The 23,065-nt window shown below is 41.5% G+C and overlaps 1 protein-coding gene and 1 long non-coding RNA gene across 2 annotated transcripts in view; one reads left to right on the top strand and one right to left on the bottom strand.

Annotated features, from left to right (window-relative positions):
- Positions 1–12,104, top strand: part of LOC103658986 — a 33,335-nt gene extending 21,231 nt beyond the window's left edge. The window contains exons 3-4 of the long non-coding RNA XR_567373.2: positions 3,517–3,640; positions 11,693–12,104. This is a non-coding gene — a long non-coding RNA (uncharacterized LOC103658986). The remainder of the gene's footprint in view (positions 1–3,516; positions 3,641–11,692) is intronic.
- A 3,346-nt stretch (positions 12,105–15,450) lies between these two features.
- Positions 15,451–23,065, bottom strand: part of ANLN (anillin actin binding protein) — a 44,425-nt gene continuing 36,810 nt past the window's right edge. Inside the window, exons 22-24 of the mRNA XM_040644549.1 lie at positions 20,667–20,774; positions 19,639–19,811; positions 15,451–18,187 (exon numbers count right to left, since the gene is read on the bottom strand). Of these exons, the coding sequence (XP_040500483.1) occupies positions 18,064–18,187; positions 19,639–19,811; positions 20,667–20,774 (405 nt within the window). The 3' untranslated portion in view covers positions 15,451–18,063. The remainder of the gene's footprint in view (positions 18,188–19,638; positions 19,812–20,666; positions 20,775–23,065) is intronic.

Raw genomic sequence — 23,065 nt, forward strand, 5'->3', positions numbered from 1 at the left:
CGAGAGACGGTGGCCACAGTGACTCTTCCTCCGTAACTCTTCTATGTTGAGGAACCATAGCTGGAGATACAACGTAAAGAAAGCTCAATTCTCCCACAACTGGACGAAGAGCGTTTAGGTATCCAGATGATTCTCTCATTCCTTCTTCATGTGACTCTGAAGAGAAGAGAAATTTCAATTCTGAAACACAGACGTTTGTCTTTAACTCCCTGGGGCAAAGATAGAGGGTTGGGTGCAGGCCTTGCAGAGCTAAGGCCGTGTCCTAGTCAATAGCACATCTCCAGACCAGAGCCTACATCTACCAGCTGTTCGGTAAGAGTTTGTTATGTGAATGAAGAAACAACTGTCAAGTCTCTCCATAGGGAAGCTGAGTCAGAGAATTATTTTAAGTTGGGTAACCAACGACCCAGTTTTGCCCAGGCCAAGGACTCCCCAGGATGGTTAATGCTACAACAAGGAAAGTCCCAGGTGAACGTGGACAAATTGGTCACCCTGCTTGAGACTTTCCAGTAATATCCACGAGTCGACATTATGGCTCAGATGTTTTTGAACTGATTTGGTAGAATTAAGTCAAATTTACAATATTTTAGGGAGAAAGTAAATAGTTCCCTCCATTAAGTCAGGAAAGTCCAGATAGCTTTGCTATTCACTTTCTAACCCTGCTCTCTGGTGTTCTTCCTTTCGTACCTACCCCAGAGCATTGCTAAAGCTTCCTTCTAAGCCACACGCACTCTTGGGCTGAAAATACTTAGGAAATGTCTTGACCATGATGTTCTCTTGACCATGTAAAACATAATTTGGAAATTCAGAATAGGTCAAGAGTGAACAAAGGATGTCTGCAACTCACTTTCAAATGGTCACACAAAATATGTTGTTCTAGATACAGATTTAAGCTTTAAAAATCGAGAGGTAGATAGATAAAGCAATATGGCAAAATGGTAACTGCTGAATCTCGGTGGCAGGGGTATGAGTACAATTCATTGTGATGTTTTGTACTTTTCTGCATGTTTGAAATTTTCTTTTTAAGGTTAGTGGCTTGGGGAGGAGTGAAACTAGACAACAGCCCATTTTCAGCAAACACCAAGAATCCCTGTTAAAGGTCTTACTCTCCTACATTGACTTTGATAAAGTGATTTCAAATCTTTGCCTAGATGCAAAGATTGTGTGCACCTTTTCCAAGCAGGAAACATTTCCACAAGTAAAGGGTAAAGAGTGGTACTTCGGTATTTTTGGTAGATGCCAGTGTGTTGAGTATGTGGTGTTTAGAGTCTATGGCAATGGATATTACAATCTTGAACAAAACAATGTGCTTTACTTTTGCTTCAACAGCTGTGATGGCAGCAATTCTGGGGCTATCATCAATATAGGTGCTCCTCTTCCTTTCAGAGGTGGCAAGAGCAAGATAAAAGTAGGGAAATGGAAGCTGTTGGTATATATTTGGGTTAGATTTGACAACATATAACAGAAAACCCAAGGTGACAATGGCCTAAACCCACAAAGGTTTATTGTCTCCCATAAAAAAGTCCAGAGATAGTCTAAGAAGGTGTGGTGGCATCATTAAACTTCAAGGACCTATGTTTATCTTATATTTATGCTTTACTATGCTAAGGACATGTTGTCTATCCTCTTGACCCAATATGGCTGCTATAGCTCCAACCATCATGCCTTTATTCCAAGAAGCTGGAAAAAGAAAAACATTTCCCTGGTTTGACGTCAGTCCCTTTTGAGTCTTCTTACATATCATTGACAGAACTACATCATATGGCCATATCTAGATACAAGGGACATTAGGAAATGTAGTCCTAAATTTAAGCACATTGCCCTACCCTTCTGATTCCCACACCTTGCCCAGTTATATAGCAATTCTGACGTTAAAAAAAAAGAGAAAAGGGGCACCTGGGTGGCACAGCGGTTAAGCGTCTGCCTTCGGCTCAGGGCGTGATCCCGGCGTTGTGGGATCGAGCCCCACATCAGGCTCCTCCGCTATGAGCCTGCTTCTTCCTCTCCCACTCCCCCTGCTTGTGTTCCCTCTCTCGCTGGCTGTCTCTATCTCTGTCGAATAAATAAATAAAATCTTTAAAAAAAAAGAGAGAATAAATGTTGGTAAGCATCTAACAGTATAGACCACCATGGGTTTAGCTGCCAGGAAGATAAGCCGGTGGTCCCTCAGACAGACTCTCTAAGCATTACCCTGCATGCAATGTGTTCTACGTGGCTGGGGCTCTCTGGTGTGTCTCCTGGCCTAGCTTCACCTGCTGCCCAGGCCCCACTCAGAAGGCCTAAGGAAGTCAAAATTGGAGGCCAAGTGAAACTAGGAAGAATGCTCACCTAAAGCAGCTTAGCCAGAGTAGAAAAAGCCAGAATTACAGCCCACAGAAGGCAAATAGAGCCAAGTATTACACCCAAAGAGGAGCCAAGATGCAAATGGAAGAAAAAGCAGCAAACGCAGGACTTGGGAAGGTTGGCTGCAGGGCAGAATAGGGAGTTAGGAAGTGGTCAAAGGTGATTCATAATGTAAATGGCAAATCCACCCTGGAGCTTAGCTTCCTGTGATCTAAGGTATTTCCCGAGCAAACGAGAAGCCACTTAAAGGAATGACGCAGGACCAGGAATTTGGGAGAGGGGCTCTACAACCTCCATTTCAAAGACAATGAGAAATAGTTACTGGTGCTGGATGCTCTTCTCTGGGCTGATAACCAAAAATCCATCCTATAAGTGCCATGTGTCTGGCTGCAAGTATAGATCTTTCCTAGAGTCCAAAACTCCCTGAGAAATAATAGGTCTTTATGCTGTTATCGAGCACTGTCTCATGGAGTGTGGGAGAGAGATTGTCAGGACTCTGAGCCCTTGGGAAGGAAGGTCGCAAATGCACAAGTTGAGGGGCGAGCCTGTCCGGCAGCTGCTCGGGGTGCCAGCTCGTAATGGGTACCCGGCTATCACTGCAGGAGGAGGACATGTGCCAGGTGGCTCAGATTTTCACTGTAGTTCCCTGCTTTATTGGGAAACATAATGGGTCCTGCTCTCACCAACTCCCCCAAAGTAGAAGTGGACATTTGAAAAGCGATCCTCCCATGAGCCAATCGCACAGCGGCGCTTTCGGCCCCTCTGTCAGTGATGGGCTCACAGTCGTCCGCGGAGCTCGGAGAGAGGCGGAGCTCTGGGACCTGCTTCAGTGTATGTAGTGCAAGCCTCCAGTACGCCTCCCAAAACCCTGTCCGAGTCAGGAAAGACTAACACCGAAGGAATACAGGATCTACCCGTGAAATGGAAAACGTTTGCCAATGGTGAAAGTCATAAAAAGTTGTATTTTAATACAACTTTACAACTATATTTGTTTGTGATCCTTTATCTTGAGGAAGCATGAAGAATGTTATAGAGTTATGAGTGGTGGGAAAATTGTGAAATAAAAGACATTTCTAAGAAAGTTAAAATATTATATTTCATTTAGACTAATAAGCCCTTAATTTGGAAGAAAGACATACAATTTTTAAAACAGAAAATCCGTCTTTCCTTCAGCCACCAACTAACTGAATGTGGAGCAAACGTGGGACGTCCATGGGTTTGGAGGAGAGCTGCATTCCTAACCTGCCTTGGGCACCACGTGTCTGCGCACAGCCCCGGCTTACAGTACGGACTCCTGGTATTGTTTTTTCTTTTAGTTCTGGGCGAATGCATTTTATTCCTTCATTCAACAAGAGTATCAAGGGAATGTCAACTGCATGTCAGGTGCAATCCTAGGTATTCTCAAATATTGTCACATTGTATCTTCACAGCTGTCCTATCCAGACTTTTACAAATGAGAAAATGAAATTCGTTTCAGAAGCTAAGAAACTTCCCAGACTCCCAGACACAATATTAATAATTTATTTAATGAGGTGATTTTTTTTCTTTCCTCGCCCCATTCCAAAAGGGATTTAAGGCTTTTCATTTAAAAATAAAACCCGGGGGCACCTGGGTGGCTCAGTCAGTTAAGTGTCTGCCTTTGGCTCAGGTCATGATTTCAGGGTCCTGGGATCGAGCCCTACGTCGGACTCCCTGCTCACTGGGGAGCCTGCTTTTCCCTCTCCCCCTTGCTCATGCTCTCTCTAATAAATAAATAAAATCTTTTAAAAATAACAAACATAAAACCCAGGGAGACTGACTGGCTTGGTCGATAGAGCATGCGACTCTTGATCTCTGGAGTCATGAGTTTGAGCCCCACGTTGGAGTGGATTCTACTAAAATAAATAAGTAAATCAGGGGTTCCTGGGTGGCTCAGTCGGTTAAGTGCCCCAGTCTTGATTTCAGCTCCAGTCATGGTCTCAGGGTTGTGAGATTAAGCCCTGAGTTGGGCTCTGCGCTAGGCAGGGAGTCTGCTTGGGATTCTCCCTCTCCCTCTGCCCCTCCCCCCACTCGTGTGCTCTCTCTTTCTCTCTAGAATAAATAAATATTTTTAAAAAGTAAATGGATGACTAAATAAATAACCCTACATACGATAGTGGAGTTTCTGATTCATGATGGTGCATCATGCCAGTGTGTTCACCTTGGCTGTCTCCTGGAGGCGCACAAAATGACAGCAATGAAGTTGTGGTAAAAAGACAGGGAGTTAGAGAGTCAAAGTGAATGAGAGAAGAAATGGCAGCAATGGCATGTGGAGAGTAAAGTAAAGCAGCAGCTGACTTGGCAAAGCCTTTAACACTGCAAAAGGGAGCCGCACGCTAACACACCGAAGGAAGAAACCTAGGGGAAACAGGAAATGCAGAGGGAAGAAAACTTTTGAAAAAAACCACTAAGACTCTCAAAGGAAGAGAAGATATTGTCCATAAGTCCCAAGAACAGAACACTATAAAAAAGAAATATTCAGGAAACAAGAACGTTGCAATATAGAGCTGGGGAGTATAGTGAACAGACTTCCAAAAAGTGTCCTGCTAAGATCCCCACCCCTGGTGATACAAATGCTAACCCAGGTGCCTAGGAGGGACTTCAGGTTACTAAGTAAGGTCACTAAGCAGCTGGTCTTAAAAGAGGGAGCTGATCCCAGCTTATCAAGAGGGGCCCAGTGTAATCACATGAGCCCCGTAACTGCAAAAGAACGCAAAAGACTGAGTAAGAGATTTGAGGTGTAAGAGGGTCTGCACTGCAGAGGTCTCAGGCAAGGCTGCTACCTGAGAAAGGCCACTAGGTGCTCGTGGAAAGCATGGGAAGGAATACTGGCCATTTCTAGGAGTGAAAATCAGCCCCTGGCTGACAGCCCACAAGGAAACCAGGACTTTGACCCCACAACCACGAAAACTGGATTCTGCCACCGACCAGAAGGAGCTTAGAAGTAGATTCTTCCCCAAGCCTTTAGTCAACACCTTGATTTTCGCCTGGTGAGATTCTAAGCAACTCTGCTACATTGTGCCCAGACTTCTGACTCCTAGAAAACTGGGAGATAATAAATGGTAATGTCTTAAATTCCTCAGTTTGTGATAATTTGTTATGGGAGCAATAGAAAACACACATGTAATTCAAGAAACAGAGTTAAAGCATAAAGAGAAGGAAAGCCAGAGTCAAGAGATGCCATGAGAGCACTGACCTAGAAGATCCAGAACATTCCCCCCATTCAAGAAACTGGCGACTTAGAAAATGCAGAAGAGGAGGTTATCCAAAAAAACAACTCATTTGAAGGACATGAGTTCCCACATTACAAATGCCCAATTCAGGGGATGTAAAAAAAAAAAAAAAACAACCCACAAAGGCACATCATTTTCCAGAGATTGTAGAACACTGGGAGCAAAGAGAAGATGCAATAGAGCTTCCAGAGAGAAAAAAACAAGTCAAATCAAAGGGTCTAGAATCAGAATGTCTTTGGACTTCACCAAGTGAAATGTTGGAACCCAGAAGCCAATGGACCCAAGTCTTCAAAAGTCTATGTCTATGTAAAACTATGTCTAGTCTAGAAATGGCCAAATCACCAGTTGAGTATCATGGTAGAGTAATGACCTTGTCAGACAAGTTAGCTCTCATGAACGTGTTTCCCAGCATCTTTCCCAGGTGGGCCACCAAAACGGAACCTACGCTGAGGGTGAGGAAGACACAGGGTACAGGGGCCGTGGGAAGGGAGACGAGGGGGCAGGGAAGTGTTGATCTTGTAATAAGTTTTAGTAAAATGTCAGACCCTTAAGATTTGATTAAAATAGTTTTTTAATACATACATTGCAAAAATAAAAAAAAGAAATGAAATGAAGTGAAGAAAATAACCTGGGGTAAACTTGGTACCCTCAGATGCATACTGTCTGGCCTCAATTCCAAGAGCTGGGTCACAAATTCACAAATTTGGTCCATTCTTTCGAGTTGCTGAGACAGTAGAAATACACAATCAGTTACAAGATTTATCATGTCCATGGGACAAACACACCGCAGATGTTCAGCTGAAATGCAGCTTTTCCTGATACCTGAGACACATTTCTCCCATGGGCCCTCATAAAAAGGACACTGTGTAATGTCGCGGTTGGTGTCCTTGAAACAACTATCCCAACGATGTTTACAACAGTAAATTTCACATCACTTTTTCTTGTCCATCGAAATAGGCGGATGGCAAACAATGGAGATACAATTTAGTACAAGTCCCAGAGCCAAAAGCACACATTCCAAGGGCAACGCTTAGAAATGGGTGCCCTCGGTCTGTCCTCGGTGAACATTACTCCTCACAACCTGGGCTTTTCTTCCCCCTTGCATCTCCATATTTACCCCAGGTGGCAGTTAAAACAGGAGGCAGATCAGACCAACTCAGGTAGGTAAAGGGGCTGAGCTTGTCCTCCTGTCAGCCTCACCAGGTGGCCTGCCACAGTTTCATGGATGCTGACAGAAGATACGAGACTCCTGGGTCGGAGACGAAGGACTGTATTACTCGCAGCAATAACAGTAATCCAAGTATCAGCGTCTGTGCTGGTTCCCGGGCAAAGCCAAGAGGGCTGGGTGACACCTGCGAGTGCTCTGCAGTGCCTGACAGGAGAGGAGACCTTCCCTGAGGAAAGCTGCATCTTTGGTAAGGAGCAGTACGGCTGCCTTCTGCACCCCACAGACCTCGTCTCTGTCTTCCAAGGTTGTAAGCAAACTTGCTCTTTGCTCCAGAGGCGGGCACTTTGTCTTCCAAGACTGTTCACTGTATAACATCCTTGAAGGGAAAGTCTAGAACAAAGGCAGTCAGTGCCTCTCCAAAATTAGCACAAGTTGTGCAGAAATGCAAGAGAACCACGGAAACCACCCCCCACCAGTGGGTGGGACTGAGCAACGCCAGGAGGCAGGTTCGAGAGGAAGTCCCAAGGGAAGGCTTTGGAATCCCAAAAAGAGGCATCCCAGGCCTCAACAGGGCATGAAGTTCGGATCATAACAACAGTTCCCACTGGTGTATACAGCTGGAGCAGAAAGGGTGCATGGTGAGGAACGAGCGCAGGGCGGCCACACGTATCCAAGGAATCCTGTTCAGGTCACTGCTGGAGGAAGTCCCAGGAAGTCTACATAAGATTGTTAAACCTTAAACGAGGGCCCCACGTAGAAAAGGGCTGCAATTCAGAGTAATGAAGAAGAGGAAGATGTCATTGCTGGTCGCCTCGCGTCCAAAGATGAGGTTACATTTGTAAAAATGAAACCTCACTTAAAATTACATCAAAAACTAGGGGTGTACTGTATGGTGACTAACATAACATAATACAAAATTATTATTTAAAAAAAAAAAAAACGGGCGCCTGGGTGGCACAGCGGTTAAGCGTCTGCCTTCGGCTCAGGGCGTGATCCCGGCGTTTTGGGATCGAGTCCCACATCAGGCTCCTCTGCTATGAGCCTGCTTCTTCCTCTCCCACTCCCCCTGCTTGTGTTCCCTCTCTCGCTGGCTGTCTCTATCTCTGTCAAATAAATAAATAAAATCTTAAAAAAAAAAAAAAAACAAAACAGAGCCAGAAAGGCCTGAAGGGGGCGCTCACACACACATACCACTCCCTGCAGCCTGCCTAACCAACAGAAAGAACCATTTGGACAAGGGAGGGCACTTTTCACACAGGAATTTGTCTCTTGCCTTTAAGAAAAGTAAGGAAGAGCTTTCCCTGCCTGAGCATCAAAGCACCAACCACCGCCTGCCGCCAGTGAGGAACCGCCGCCACCTGGAACTCTCGTTCTCCAATGACCTTTTGTTCAGAACAGCCCTCCCTGGGTTCCTCCTAAAACCTAGGAAAAACTCACCTTCCCTTTGTCTCATTCGACTTGCCTAAGGTTCACCACAGCTTGCTTGTCCCGGATTGCGATTTCTCTGCTGGTCCCAAATAAACTCATTTTGCAGATAAAATAGGTTATTTTATTTTTAAGGTTGGCACATTTCAGTTAAGCAGAAAACTGACCCCCATAATGTCTACATTTGGGCTGCCACAGGTCAAACTGACCAAATAATCGTGGAATTTTCTAGGAATCAATGTGTTTTCTGCACAGGTCTCCAGTCCGTTCTGTTTTCAGTATCACTTACGAGCAGGTCAGGCCTCCACCTCATTTCCATTTGGTCCAGACGATCTTTTTTTGAGAATCTTCCATGACAGCAGCCTTGGTATCCAATCCAAACCACTTACCTGCCTCTGGAATGGCAACCTCCCAACTAAAAAAATCTCCCTGGCCTGACCCTGGCTCCTGGTATTCCCTCTCCCAGGGTAACAACAAAATGAATTGTGAAGGAAGACACAACAGCCTTAAATGACTGCCCATCAGAGCAGATGTAAGCCCAGTGGTGTGTTAGTACATCGTGGGAGGGGACTGGGGACCTGATTTTTTATTTGTAGGGTTTTCCCATTTCCCTGGTATGAATACCCCCACCGTGCTGGATTTCAAGCTACCAGTCTGACATCATTGAACACGGACTTGGGAACAAATGCATGCAATTTCCAGTAAGAATCGGCTCCAGCACGTTAAAAATATGCCCCCCAAACTCCTCACTTCCAGATTGACCCTCAGATGCAGGAGCTATGGGATCTGACAGTGCTAGAGTGAGTTTGAGAGCAAAAAAGAGAGGAGGCAGGAAAAAACACTAATGCTAAAAGGCCAATTTCTGATTAAGTGGAAGAAAATCTCTCTCTTCTTCTGAGCCTTTTTTCCCCTGTGGAAATTGTTTTCTCTTCAATTTCTCTCCCCTCCCCTACCCCCCCCCATGTGTGTTGATATTTTAAGAATCACTCAGGTTGATCTCAAGACTCTGAGAGTGGGAAGATGGGCATGGAAGCTCAATGGTCAGCAATAGTTTGCAGGTCATGTAAAACGGAGATAAATTTGTCTTCATTCACATATCTTTGGTGTCCCCAATGCTCTCAAGATTTCCGCATATTTCCAAGGGCTTCTATTTTCTGGGTACTCAAAGCCCAATTTCCTTGTCCTTGCTGGGTTCTCAATTTTTCTTTCTTTGCACATGAAGTCATTCTGTTTGCTGTTCTCCTAGTTGACCTGGATGCAGAATTCAGTCCCTTCTCCTTAATTCCTACCTAATCCACAGAAGGAAGGGAAGAAGAATAAAAAGAAAAAAAGAAGGAAGGAGGGGAGAATGTGAGCCACTGCTAAACACAGTTTTGAACCTTGCTACATCAGAATGCTGTGTAAAGACCCTTACAGACCTGGTGTTATCTGCTAATTTTCCAAGCAAGCTATATGAAGCCTAGAGAATGTGATTTAACCAAGATCACGTTCAAATTCGTGTTATATTGTAATTGGTTTACTGCAGCTTCATTTGGTAAACACTTATTAAGCACCAATGTGTGTACCACACATCATGATGAATGTGATTCTCTCCTCACTTAATGAACAATACCTCGTTCTTTCCATTAAGGGGCTCACAGCTGTGTGCCCCAGATCAAGAAGCATCACAAAGGATTTTTCACATCACAAAACCTCCAGAGCTTTTTTTGCATTTTACAAATCAGGAAGCCAGAGTTTCAGAGCAACAGAGTAGTTTGAAAAAAGCTAAGCACAAAATTAAGCCATAGAAAAGGAGCTCATACCCAAGTCTTTCTTTGCATTCCCCGTTTGGTGTTCTGGGCCAACGCTGTGCTCTTTCATTATGCTATTCCTTCCTCAACTGAGGAAACAAAAAGTGGATGAATGATTGGATCAACTTGCATTTATCCTTTGGTTTTGATTCTCAGAAGTGTTCTTATATGAGATTTCCTGCATTTCTACAAGTTTTTGTTTGGTACCGTTAAAGCTCTTTGCACTTTTTCTCATCGACTTTTATATTTGCTTTGATTTAGACTACACTGTTTGGGGCTTCATATTCTAAGATTTCGTTACAAGCTTTCCACTACAATCTGGAACCGGAAGATGGGAAAATGCCCTCCCTATAATGCTTATTTCAAGTGCACTGTGGGAAGTGGAGTCAAGCAAACTGGACATTGTGCTATCCGTCTCAAGGGGCACATAACATTTCTAAATGTTATGAACAAAACAATAGGGAATATGGGGCATCTACAGTATGCCCATAATAATAACTTTTCTATCCTCTCCTAGTCCTCCTCTTTCCAGCCTGGAGCCTCACGTTGTGTTAAAAATATACTACCCCCAAACCTCAGAATCTTGTGAAGTACCTGTTATTTTTTTTTTAAAGTACTTCATCCACACACACAAAAATAACTTTTGCAAGAAAACAAATTAAGTCTTTTTTACACATCGTTCTATAGAAGTAAAAGTTGTTTTAACTTCTCAAGGAAGAATTGAACACATACACAAAAAATGTTATATTGCACGTAGACAATTCTAAAACTGTGGTAGTGCAGTTCTTTACTGTGACAAAACTTCAAGAAATGCCACAGTGTTATTCTTTGCCAAGTGAATTTCTAGCCACTTTCAGATTCCCAGCAATCTCTAACTTCAGATGGAGTAGAAAGCTTGGTGTTGGGAAGACAGCTAGCCCAAGCAGATTTATATCTGCTTCTGTCCAGATCTTCTTGGCCTGCTAATTCCACAATAAACAATCACTGTCATTTATTAGGAATCTACTTTTTGCCTTTTTACTGGTCCGAGGCCTTAACATTCATTGTCTTATTTAATGTGCTCAACAGATTTTGTGGTAAGTACAGGGATCTCCAATTTGTAGCTGAAGAATGCATAGCTAATAAAGGAGCTGATTATAGACCCAACTACATGTAACCAAGCATTAATATCCCTAACAAACAACCTTATAAATCAGTTAATAAGGACAAGTGAAAAATAAAAGACACAAACATGAAATTCACAAATGAGAGGCACCTGCTTGGCTCAGTCAGTTAAGTGTCCTGGGGTCACGCCTTGCATCAGGCTCCTGCTAAGCGGGAATCTGCTTCTCCCTCTGAGCCTCCCCCACCCGCTCGTGTTCTCTCTCTGTCTCTCTCAAATAAATAAATAAGATCTTTAAAAAAAATTCACAAATGAATAGGACCAATAAACACATGTAGTTTGAAAAAAATTTAGATGGAGATATTCAACCTTACTAGAATCTACCAAAATTGCCTAAGTAATTAAAAAGAACTCATCAGCTTTGGGACACTTCTTGATAGAATTGATTAAAGAAAAAAATTTATTCCATAATAGAGAGGATCATTTAAATTAACATAATTAAACCCCACAAGATGTGCTTGAGAACTCTGGAAATTATAAACTGTTAAAACTCAATCAGCGGCACCAAGATGGAATAGCTGTATTTCTCCCTTTTTTTCCCCTCTATGTGCAGCCAAAGCCCTGGGCATTATGTGAAACAAACATCAGAAGACTCTGAGGGGTGGAAAGAAAAAGAAAGCCCATCTAGAGACCTTGAGACCCAAGGAACAGCTTGACGGTGAGTTCTCAGTGCTATCTTTTTATGTGATATATTCTGGACTGAATGCCGTGCGCGCAAAGGAAGAACACACTTCCTGCTTCTCCCCACAGTCACTTTCCTGGGATCTAAAAACCTCCCGATGCCAAAAGAAACTGACAATTCAAATAGTAGTTTCCTGGACTCTCAAGGCAGAATAACACATCCTTTTGCAAGATGGGTAGCTTTCATATCCCTGCTTTCAACAAAAGTGAAGGAGTTCGAAGCCATGGCAGGGCTTGCTGGTGGCCCCCGAATGCCCCTTGGTGCATGTTTATAATAGAAACCTCATGCATCTCCGCAGGGTTTGAGGGACACTCAAAGAAAGACTACCTTTCCTAGCAACAACAAGGTATGGCTATGTGATTAAGTTCTTGCAGGTTGGATGTAAGAAGCAATGCGTGCAAGTTCTGTGTCTTGATCTTAAAATGACCAGTGGTGAGCTCCCCTCTCTCTTCTTTCCTGGAAGCTGACTCTGGAAGTGATGCAAGGGAGCTAGCTTTGACTGTGAGGGCAAGGCCGCATCCTAGGCTACTCTAGGTAAGGTCCTTGGTCCTTGGACACCCTGCTAGTCACCTCTCTGCCCAGATGGACCACCTTACTAAATTCTCATATGAAAGAGAAACTTCTTTTTTTTTTTTTTTTTAAAGATTTTATTTATTTATTTGACAGAGAGAGAGACAGACAGTGAGAGAGGGAATACAAGCAGGGGGAGTGGGAGAGGAAGAAGCAGGCTCCCAGCGTAGGAGCCTGTGAAAGAGAAACTTCTATCCTGTTTCATTCACTGTGGTTTTGTTATTTTCCATTTTTTATGATAGCACAGTGCATGTCTTGCCTACTGTATCAGCTAAAAATACTTGAGTTTATCATTAAAAATAATTTTTCGTATATCACTTGAAAGTCCAGAGAATTGAGTGATTTTGCAATAGCAAAGCTTTCATTTTCATCTAGTTAGGTTTTCTGTAAAATGAAAAAAAGAAATAGGACTGATGCTGAACCATGTCTCATTCTAAAAATAAATGGTATTTATCCATAGATACATAAGCCAGTTGATAAAAAGTCTATCCGTTTCATTAAGAAACACATTTCCTATAAAGTTTTATACTTTATGCTTAAAATTTTTCAAATGTCTACTGTAGTTTTGATCATTTGTGAATAATAAATGTAATGATAATTCAGTTCAAAATAATCTTTTAACATTTAAAATCTTATGTTGACAGAACATTTAAAAAATTCCATTTCATGTTTACACATTTTATTCAAACACAAAATATAAATTACATTAGTATAAAATTATGTGAGAGAACCAAAGTAAAAAGAATGCTATAAAATTTCCAAAAATATCCTATTTGTGAATGTTTAAATTGACAGTGAAAGAGGTGATAAAATGGCACTTGGACTTAGATTCTGTTGGATTTGATTTTAAAAATAATGTAAAGGGGCGCCTGGGTGGCTCAGTTGGTTGTGTCTCTGACTTCGGCTCCGGTCATGATCTCAGGGTCCCCAGATGGTGACCCGCCTGGGGTTCCCTGCTCTTTGCGGGGAGTCTGCTTCTCCTTCTGCCCCTCCCTCTGATCGTGCTGTTTCTTAGTCTTTTTCTAAAAATGTAAAAAATTTTATTCTGAAATGTTAATATTTCCAATATGATGGAAATTCCATCCCCTGACACTTTTTAAAGTTCTAATGAAAAAGTTTAGGTATCAACTTGAAAGTGGGAGGGGCGTGTATAGTCACTTCGGGGTTAGACTCTTTAGGGTATGAGCTCTCTTAGAGTTTAGAGATGATTGCCCCAGACGCCTTCGCAGGCTCTCTGCGTCTGCTGTGGCTGGCGCGCTCTGGCTCCCTATTCCAACCTCTGTGCAGTTGTTGCTCGCAGCTCCCACCAGACGGCACACGTCCCGAACGAGAAAGGCCTGCAGCTCATTCCGCGGGACCGAGTCCTGCATGACGGCCCACTTTGGATGCCCCATTTCCTCAATACTGACTCACATTCCCTTCCCAAATGCTGACCCCTGGGAGGGGGTCTGGACTCCACCTATCACCCGGGTCCACTCACCCCTCATCGTGCTCTGCAAAGGCATCTTCCCTCATCTCTTCTGCCCCTGTTGACCACTATCCTCAGATCCTCCCTTCCCTCTGCTCTTCTCCACCAGGGGACTACCATACTCAGTTCCTCATCCAAACCACCTGTCGGTCAACATTGCCCCACCACACTGTGGTCCCAGTGGTGCTGCTCGCTTCCCAACCCAATAAATAGCCTGTAGTCTCTACTCAGTCGGCAGCTCACTCCATGCTCCATTCTGATTTTCATTTTTGAAGTGTTTGTAGGTCCATGTGCATGAGCAATATGAAAATATTCTCATCATAAACATATCAAATGTTCTAGAAAGAGTCAAAAGTCAAAGCATTCCTCTGCCCAACACTGCTGCCAGCCTCTGTCCCCTGTCCTTTCCCATTTTGGTGTGGTGCCTTCCACACTCTCCTCTAGGTATTTATGTTACATTATGTCATGTGGCACAGCAGAACTCTTTTTCCTATAAATTGTTCTGGAAAATTGTTCCAAATATATATACATATATATATTGTTTTTCTTGAACACTGCATGGTGTTCTGTAGAAATTATCACCAGATTTTCCTATTAGTGGGCTTGTAGATTTTTTCTCATTTTTGTCCCTTTTGGATTTTCGGGTTATTTCCGATTTTTCCCTTTAAAACACTGTCGTAATGATCATCCTTTCATGGATATCTTTCCTCACCTGCAAGTTCATGTGAGAGGAGCGGGAAGGAAGGAGTTAAAGCAGCTGGCTCTTGGTTCCAGGGAAAGAAGGCAGGCGACACATCTAAATTCTTGTAAATGTGCTGAAAACAGGACCTCCTGGTGAATAGACTCATGATATTTGCTAGATCTCTTATCTGTGGAATGCTCTTAGAAGGATGTGGCTGGTTAAGGATAGTTTGTTGTAAATAAACTTAGAATTTATGGATCTGTGAGGCAAGACTCCTGATAAAAGGCATACATGCTATAGGACTCCTATATAGGGTGTAAAATGGCAGTACTTCCTCACCTACAGTCTCCCTCCCTGTGAGCTGTTCCACAGAACTCACGTGACACCCTGCCTATTACCCTGGGCCAAAGCCAGTATCCAATGTCGGGATGAAAGACCTGGAAGGCACACAGGGTGATGCAGACTTCTCCCTGCTTCACTGGGCCCTTGATTGCTTCTGTCCTTGAAATTACAAGGAACGTTCTGTATGGATGAGCTCTCTGATGCGTGGGAGTCTGACCCTGCGTGTGTGAGCAGAGATCACTGGAGGTGGCCAAGTTGCCATCCAAGAAGATTCTACCGGTCCCTATTCTCACCACATCTGACTTTGTTTCTCAGCAACATTGACTACAGACAGTTTCACCAATCTGGGGGCCAATGAGGCAGTTAAACCCGTTTAAAATTGTATTTTTCTGCCCATTCATTACTTCAGTTATCTAAGCTTTAGTGTCCTCATTCGATGCCTATTTCCTAAGGTCTGGTGAAGATTATACGAGATAATCCATACAAAACTCCAAGAATATCACCTGGTACGTAGAAAATGCTCAAACAGTGATAGCTAGGCATTGGAGCTCTTAATATTAAATTTTACACATTGATTATTAAATATGTCGTAAATATTTTCTCCTAGACTGATGCTTATGTTTAAACTTTAATTATAGACATTTATCAGGCAGGAAATTTTTTTTATCCAATTAAATCTGTCGTTCTTTTCCTCTATGGATTTTGTCTAACTTGATTTTTTTTAATCTGAACTATTTTATTGAAGTGACTGCTCCCAGTTTCAGTTCCCATTTTCTTTAACTTGCCTTATGATCTTGTGGCCAGATCTTAAGATTCTTCTTTGGTCTCACTCTAAATTGGTCTCTCTTGCAAAATTAAATGACAGGAGGGGACAGAATTTAGTGTTTATAAATGAGATTGCCAATAACGTTAACAATTCGGAGAAGAAATTCAAGACATCTCTCTTGTATTTCTTTCAGGGGCCACTCCGTTTTCTCTTTTCCCCTGAAGAACACATTCCTTTTGTTCCTGCTTCTCTTTCCGGACCACACTCCCTGGATCCTCTTACCTACTCTAATGGTTCCAACAACCCCCTGTGTGCCAGTGACAGAGCAGTAGTTTTCACTTTTACCAGCTATCTCTAACTTGATGTTCCACAGCCATCTTAAATTAAATTTCTTCTAAAACTTGATTTCACATACCTTCCCAATACCCTAGGAAGGAATGACTGAAAAGGGACGCTCTGTTGTGCTTTTTTGTCTTAACTTAGAACAAACAGTATGTTTGGAATATTTTTAATGAAGAAAAGAATATATATCTGCCTACGTATTATGCTTAGAACCATTCTAGGAAGACACACAAGAACTTAACGTGCTTGTGACAAGGGGTGGAGGCATACTTTTCACTTGAACTTCTTTGTGCCTTTCGAATTTTGTGCCATGATTGGTAATGCCTCTTCAAAGACAGTACAAGTTGGTCACGGGGGAGATGGGAGAAATAGGTGAAGGGGATCAAGAGGACACTTACCCTGAGGAGCACGGAGTAATGTTGAGAACTGTTGAATCACTGTATCGTACAGAAACTAATGTAACACTGTATGTTAACTATATTGGAATTACAAGTAAAAAAAACAAACAAAAAACCCCCAAATAAGTACAAGTCTATAAATAAATAAAAGGGACCCTCTCATCAATCCCATCCAACCAGCTCCCTGTTTTGGAGGGTGATGTCACTTTGCCCACCCAGTTTCCGCTAAGCACTCTCTGCTGAGCCTCTCCTCGAAGTACATCTAAGTAACACATTCTGTTGAAATGCCCCAGAAATGGATCCTTCATCCACCAACTGCTTCGACAAGGACCCTAAGGACACATAATAAGCTGAGCACTGGGCTGGAGGTAAAAAGATGAATGCGATACCATCCGTTCAGTCCCCTCCAGAAGCCCCACAGCCCAGGGGCCCAGCAGCCACTCGGGGCGTTTCCATAGTGTTTTGTAAACAACCGATTCCTTAAGTCCTTTGCAAGCATTTATTTGGGTAAGAGATCATAAAATATATTTTTATAATACACATAACAAAACACATTTGAATGGATACAAAATTAAAGGACAGGAGGTGACAGAATTTAGTGTTTATAAATGAGATCGTCAATAACTTTAACAATTCAGAGAAGAAATTCAAGGTGTATTTAAAAGTTGTGACCATGCTTTATAATACTTTATAATAAAAAATAAAGGATTAGGCTTTCAAAGGTAATGCATGACTTAAGTTTTTCAAAAGATTTCATAATGTGCTTGTAGACGCTGTCATACATGGACAAGAAAAAAAAAAGACAAGAACTTTGGCAAGCAAAGTATTAGTCTGTAGCAGCTTGGTAGAATTTACTTTTATACAAAGACTCTTCAATTTACATTGATTCTTGTTACAGGAGCAGAAAGAACTGATACGCCAAGTGGAGTCTTAGCTTTATAGCAAAAATAATTATTTTTAAAAGCCTGTACTCTATGAAAATGTGCACCACACAGCATCTATAGAAACTGGGTACATGTAAACCATGAGATTATTAACTCTTCTAAAGAAAACTAGCCCCAAATCTCACATGATAGCCCACGGCCACATCTCTCGTTTGAAGGCAGCCTCAAGCTTTCAACTCACGTACACTGGCTATTTAAAAACTTCTTACCTCCATTACTAAAAATGTTTCTGTCAAGTCCCTTGGAAGTCTTTTCAGTAGTCTACTAACAAGATATAGCATGATAAATAAACGATCACAAACTTTAGAAAGAAGTACTGAGGATAGAGAAAGGATGACCAAGTTGGAGGTTTTTGTCTCCAAACCCTGGAAGACCTTTCTACTTCGAGACCCACAGCTCCAAGAAGATGACTCCAAATTCCTTACATTTAGAAAAATACTTTGTCATGAATAACTGAATAATTAGACTTCTAGGAAAATGAGGCTTTTAAATTAAGATTTAGCAAAATGGACTGTAATGAATTTTCCTCCAATCATTTATGAATGACAGAAGAGAAATCAATCGAACTTTTACATACAAAAGATATAAATACTGCACAATATGTAGTGAATATTGGCACATACCCATTTGTATTTAAAGCATAAAATGCAATCAGCAAATCTGATGCTCTTAAGATACATTTATGACACAGCTCAAAAAACCTCTACATGGCCTGGAAACGTCCTACAGTTTAAGGCTTCCCAATAGGTTTGTAGCAAGCATCAGGTTGCCAGAGGCGAATATCAACAAGAATTTGATTGAGTTTTTGCATCCAGAGATCCCGCTCTTCCTTGGTATCTGCAGACAGCCAGTTCCTACAGGAACAAACACACAAAAAGTCAGGATCCTTCCCCCATTCTATACCGCCCTGTTCTCTTGCTGGCCGGCGGGGAGGGAGTCTAAATAAACCAGTAAAATGAGTTACTCTTTACCAATTTTTAACAGATGCTGATCAAAAGCCCTAAAGTGAGGTGCTTCTTCAGTTGCGATAAAGGAAAATAATGCCCATAGGTTGGTTAACGGAATCAAAATTCAGTGATCCCGTTTGGTTCATGAGGGAGTCTCCACACTAAAGACGGTAACTATCTTGTACAGGTGGTCTGGCCTGGGTAATCTGGTGGTGCAGGACACCCACTGAGTGTGGGCCACTTCCCAGCGAGAGCTAGCGCAGCACAGGTCTTTGGGGGCTTCCCAAATCCCTCAGATCCGGGCTCCCTGAGAGCTAGAATCACCAGCTCGGGGACCTTCCCCTGGCTCTACACGTAATGCTATTTTGCACCGTCTCCCGTTATTTTGTGTCAGTACTGTGTTAGTAGAACATGATATCTACAACAAGTGATCTGAAGATCCTAAAACTTTGTCTGTCCTAACCTCTCCACCCAAATCGGGAATCACTTCTTTGCACCCATATTTAGCCACAAGTTGAATCACTAACTAGTTGATAGGGCAGGTTAAGGGTGAGGAAGAGAATTCCCTAACTCACAAGCCAGATCATTCTTCTAGAGAACAGCAGTTGTCAGAAGGTTTGTGTAGTGTACTCATTCTGCGTCTTTTAACTTCCCCCCCATTGGTACTAGAAATGGGATAGCAGTGATCTGATCATCTCTTAGTCAATGGAGAGAACGCAACACGTACAATAATAATAGTGACCATTTGCTGGGCTCATTCCATGCGCTCGAGACTGTGCTCAACATGTTTACTCATCAGTCTCTGTTGTCAGTCTATGGAAACCTATGTTTACATCCCGACTCAGCATCTTTCTTACCAAATGTGACCATGGCACGTTACTTTACTTTGCTGGCCCTCACTCCCAACCGTTTATTCTCTTACTCTCCAACCAGAAATTTGCAAAGTAGCCTGAGATTGTGTTTTGTAAGTCACCTGATTTCATTGAGGGCATTTTGGGATGGAAAGGAAGGGACATGTGGAGTCCCTTTAAATAATACTTGCCTTCTCAATTATACACAAAATCTTCAAACTTAACCCAAAGTACATTAGCTAACTGCCTTGAAAATGGCTACACTGTGAGTATATTGGAAAACAGGGTTAGCTAAGATACAGCTTGAATGTTAGACTTTTTTTTTAACTATATTAATTTAGATATTAGATTGTTCCCTTAGTGATTGTGTGGGTTTTCTTTCCTAATTAAGATTGTACTCATTTCAAAGACAAGGACCATCTCAGATATTTCTTAAAGTGGTAAGAACATGGTGGGCAATCAATTACTTACGGACAGAAGTGTTTATATTTATAGCCTAATACGTACTTGGTGACACAGAGTGTGTCCCTGCATTGGCTGACAAGAGTCTCTCGGTCATCTTCTCTCTGTGGTCGGACAGTAATTAATTCAAACGTATTGCGTCTTGCACAAAATTCTCTGTTGGCCGGTTCTATTTGATGGCTTGTACAATTGGCCAGATTTATCCTTCCTATGGGGTTCTTTAAAAACAAATTAAAAGCAAATTAATAGAAAATAAACAAGACCATTTACATCAATAAGCATTAAGCAGGATTTAAGTTGGTACAAACTTAAAATTAAAAAGCCATTAATTTAAAAGTTAAAATGTAATTGTAATAGGTTTAGAGAAACATACTTATTACATTATTGTTTCTTGCTTGGAAAACAGAAACCAAAAGTATCAACTGGAGCTTTTAGCCAACTTAAAAAATAAACTCTTTGTTATGGAATACTTCAAAGAGATGCGAAATCAAAAGCGCGGTATAGTAAACATCCACATAACCCATCAACCAGCTTCAACAATTAGAAATACACATTACTTTGTAATTCTGTTTATTTCTATTTCTCAGTTTGGGGATAATAAATAATCATACTTGAGCAATAATAGTGAAACTTTTAAAAATGAGATACAATTTATCACATAAAATCCTATTATCAAATTTTAGAAACAAAATCAAAATCACTATATTCCTGTGATGGCTTTCCATTACTGTTTTATCCCAGATTTACGTAAGTCAACTATTAATAAAGTCAAAAGTGAATTCATATTTCTGGCTAAAAATGTTATTAAAACATAGTATGAAACATTCTAGGAGAAAAGAAAGACAAATACATGCCTTAAGGTATTTTAAGAGTGGTCAAATCACAGGGAATGGAAAAGACATGAAAATTTTACACAAATACACACATAGGTCTTGCAACAAGAACATTTTTAATGGCTTAGTAAACATACTCAAAGGGGAATCTGGGTGGGTGTGGAGACCAGCGGGAAGCTCTGCATGAAACACTACATGAAAGTCAGGGCTTTCAGCTCTGACCAGGGCTATTAATAGTACCTTTCGTTTCTCATCATCTGGATAAGTCCAGTAAGAAATACAGTTTCCAGAAAGAACACACCATCTTCGATGCCAGGCACCAAAACCACTAACATCTTCAAATATGGTCTGAAAAGTCAATGAAACGTTAACTTTAGAAATTTGAGGATCGATTAAATGATCAATCTGTACGTTAAACTTTAATATGTTGCCATACTTCATAGCTCAAAATCCACTTACACGATTTTCACCATCTTTTACTCTAGTAATGAAAATCACTGATTGCTAACATCCAGAAATTGACCCTGAATTCCAATATCATCTATAAGCATATAGCACTTAAGAACTTCCAGATATTCATCCCAAATAAATACCTCTATCTAATTTAGACCTTTTTATTTTTTTATTATAATATTTTTTTTATTATATTATGTTTTTAAAGCAGACCTTTTAAAAGCATCATGTCCCAAACCAAATGCTCCTTAAACAAGAGAAAAGTGCTTTAAGTGTTGTAGGGTAGAATAATGAGAATATCATACCTTATATGTGGACAAAACCAATGATAGCTTATTTCAACTTATTTTATACAAAAGACTGGCATTTAACTTCTATTCAGAACAAAACAGGATTAGAAAAGAGTCAACTCAAGATTCTATCTATGCCTTGACTGATGACTGTGATAAACATCAGAGCTCCTGGCCCCTGTTGAGCCGGCAAGCACACCTGAGTAGAATCTCCCTGCAGTCAGGCCGCTTGTGCCTTAGACACACGAGCTACGTTCTAAAGAGAGGTGACGCAGTCATGGAGGTTAAGGTCAGGACTCTGGGAAATATAACTAACAACATGGGGCTTTTTTCCCACAGTACTTCTATTTAAACAGTGTAAGTCGAAGCTGCTCCCCCCACCTCACTATTTTTTACTTGCAGTCCTAATGATCCTTAATCACATAAAAGTCTTTACTTTGCATTTAAAAAGAAAAAAGAATTCCTTTCGGAAATACTATTTTAAAGAACAGAGCAAGGTAAAATGTAACAATGCTAGAGATCAGAGGTTGGCAAACTTTTTCTGCAAAGTACCAGAGAGTAAAGATGGTAGGCTTTGTGGGCCAACGGGTCTGCCACAACTATGCAATTCTGGTAGGGTAATGCAAAAGCACTCATAGATAGTGTGTTAACAAACGAGCCCACGTTCCAATAAAACTTCATAAAAACGAGCAGCGAGCCACACATTGCTGACCCTAGCTCATACAGATAATCCGAAAGCATCTTCGTGTCTGATTTCAGAATGCATTACGGCTTTTCCACATTCACATGGATCAGCTAAGCCTTACACCAACCTTAGGATAGCAGACATGCACTTTTCTCGATTCACTAATTTGTGTGAGAATTTACCAAAAGTTGGTTTGAGATAGAGGAGTACAAGCTCTGGCCATGGAGGAAAGTTACTTTGTATGAAGAGATGTTTCCATGAGAGAATGAAATCTGAAATTTATTAGCTTAGTTAATTAACCCAAATTAATTAGCTTACTCTAACCATATATCCTCTTACCCCTCCTTTCTATCTTCCTCCCCGGTTTATCCTCTTTCCTCCCCAAGGCATGCTTTCTCTAGGCCACACTGGCCCACAACCACCCAGGAGATAAAAGACAGGAATGTTGCTATTTCAATCTCAAGCACAAATTAGTATAAATGGCTCACCAGCTCCCTCTTATGTTTATGCTCACCCTTTACGTCATAAAGCTAACAGACAAGGAAAAATTTGATGGGTAAGAATAACGCATTATTATTATACACAACTGTAAGCAGAGAAGAATACACAGAGGACAACATTTTCATTTTGATAGCTGAGGAAAGTTCGGGCCAAGGAACTAAATGACAACACATAATCACAAAGCAGAACTGGAACCTTCTAGCTAATCCTGAACTTCCCTCACTTGTTGCTCCTCAGTCAAGGCAGAGATAGACCAGCACCACCTTAGAATCACTTAGCAAGTTTCTCTGGTTGGTAGTCCCCTTCCTTCCAGCTGTCCCTGGCATATCAGGAAGGAAAACGGAACCAAGCAACTTTAGTTTCAATTACTATCTCTACTTTATAGAGGGTAGAAGTAATTAAAAGGCAGTTTGGCAGGGGATAGAATTTATTTGGGGGAGTTCTGAGTAGTTTCATACCACATTTTTTAAGTGTGGATGTGATAAGAATGGGCTATAGGGCCCAAGACAGCAAACCTAGTTAAACTAACACTAGCCTAGTTAAGAGCGGCACTCAAAAGTTCAGCCAGACATTATATGCAAATGAACTAGTGGCCATAACAGAGTCTGTCAGTTGCTAAAGGTATCTATAGTAAAATACTGAAATATTTACGTTAAAAGAAAAAGTCAGGAGGTAAACACTGCCTTCACATCAGAAATTGATAAAAACAC

This window comes from Ursus maritimus, unplaced genomic scaffold, assembly GCF_017311325.1.
Source record: "Ursus maritimus isolate PB19 unplaced genomic scaffold, ASM1731132v1 scaffold_3, whole genome shotgun sequence".
Taxonomy (NCBI): Eukaryota; Metazoa; Chordata; class Mammalia; order Carnivora; family Ursidae; genus Ursus; species Ursus maritimus.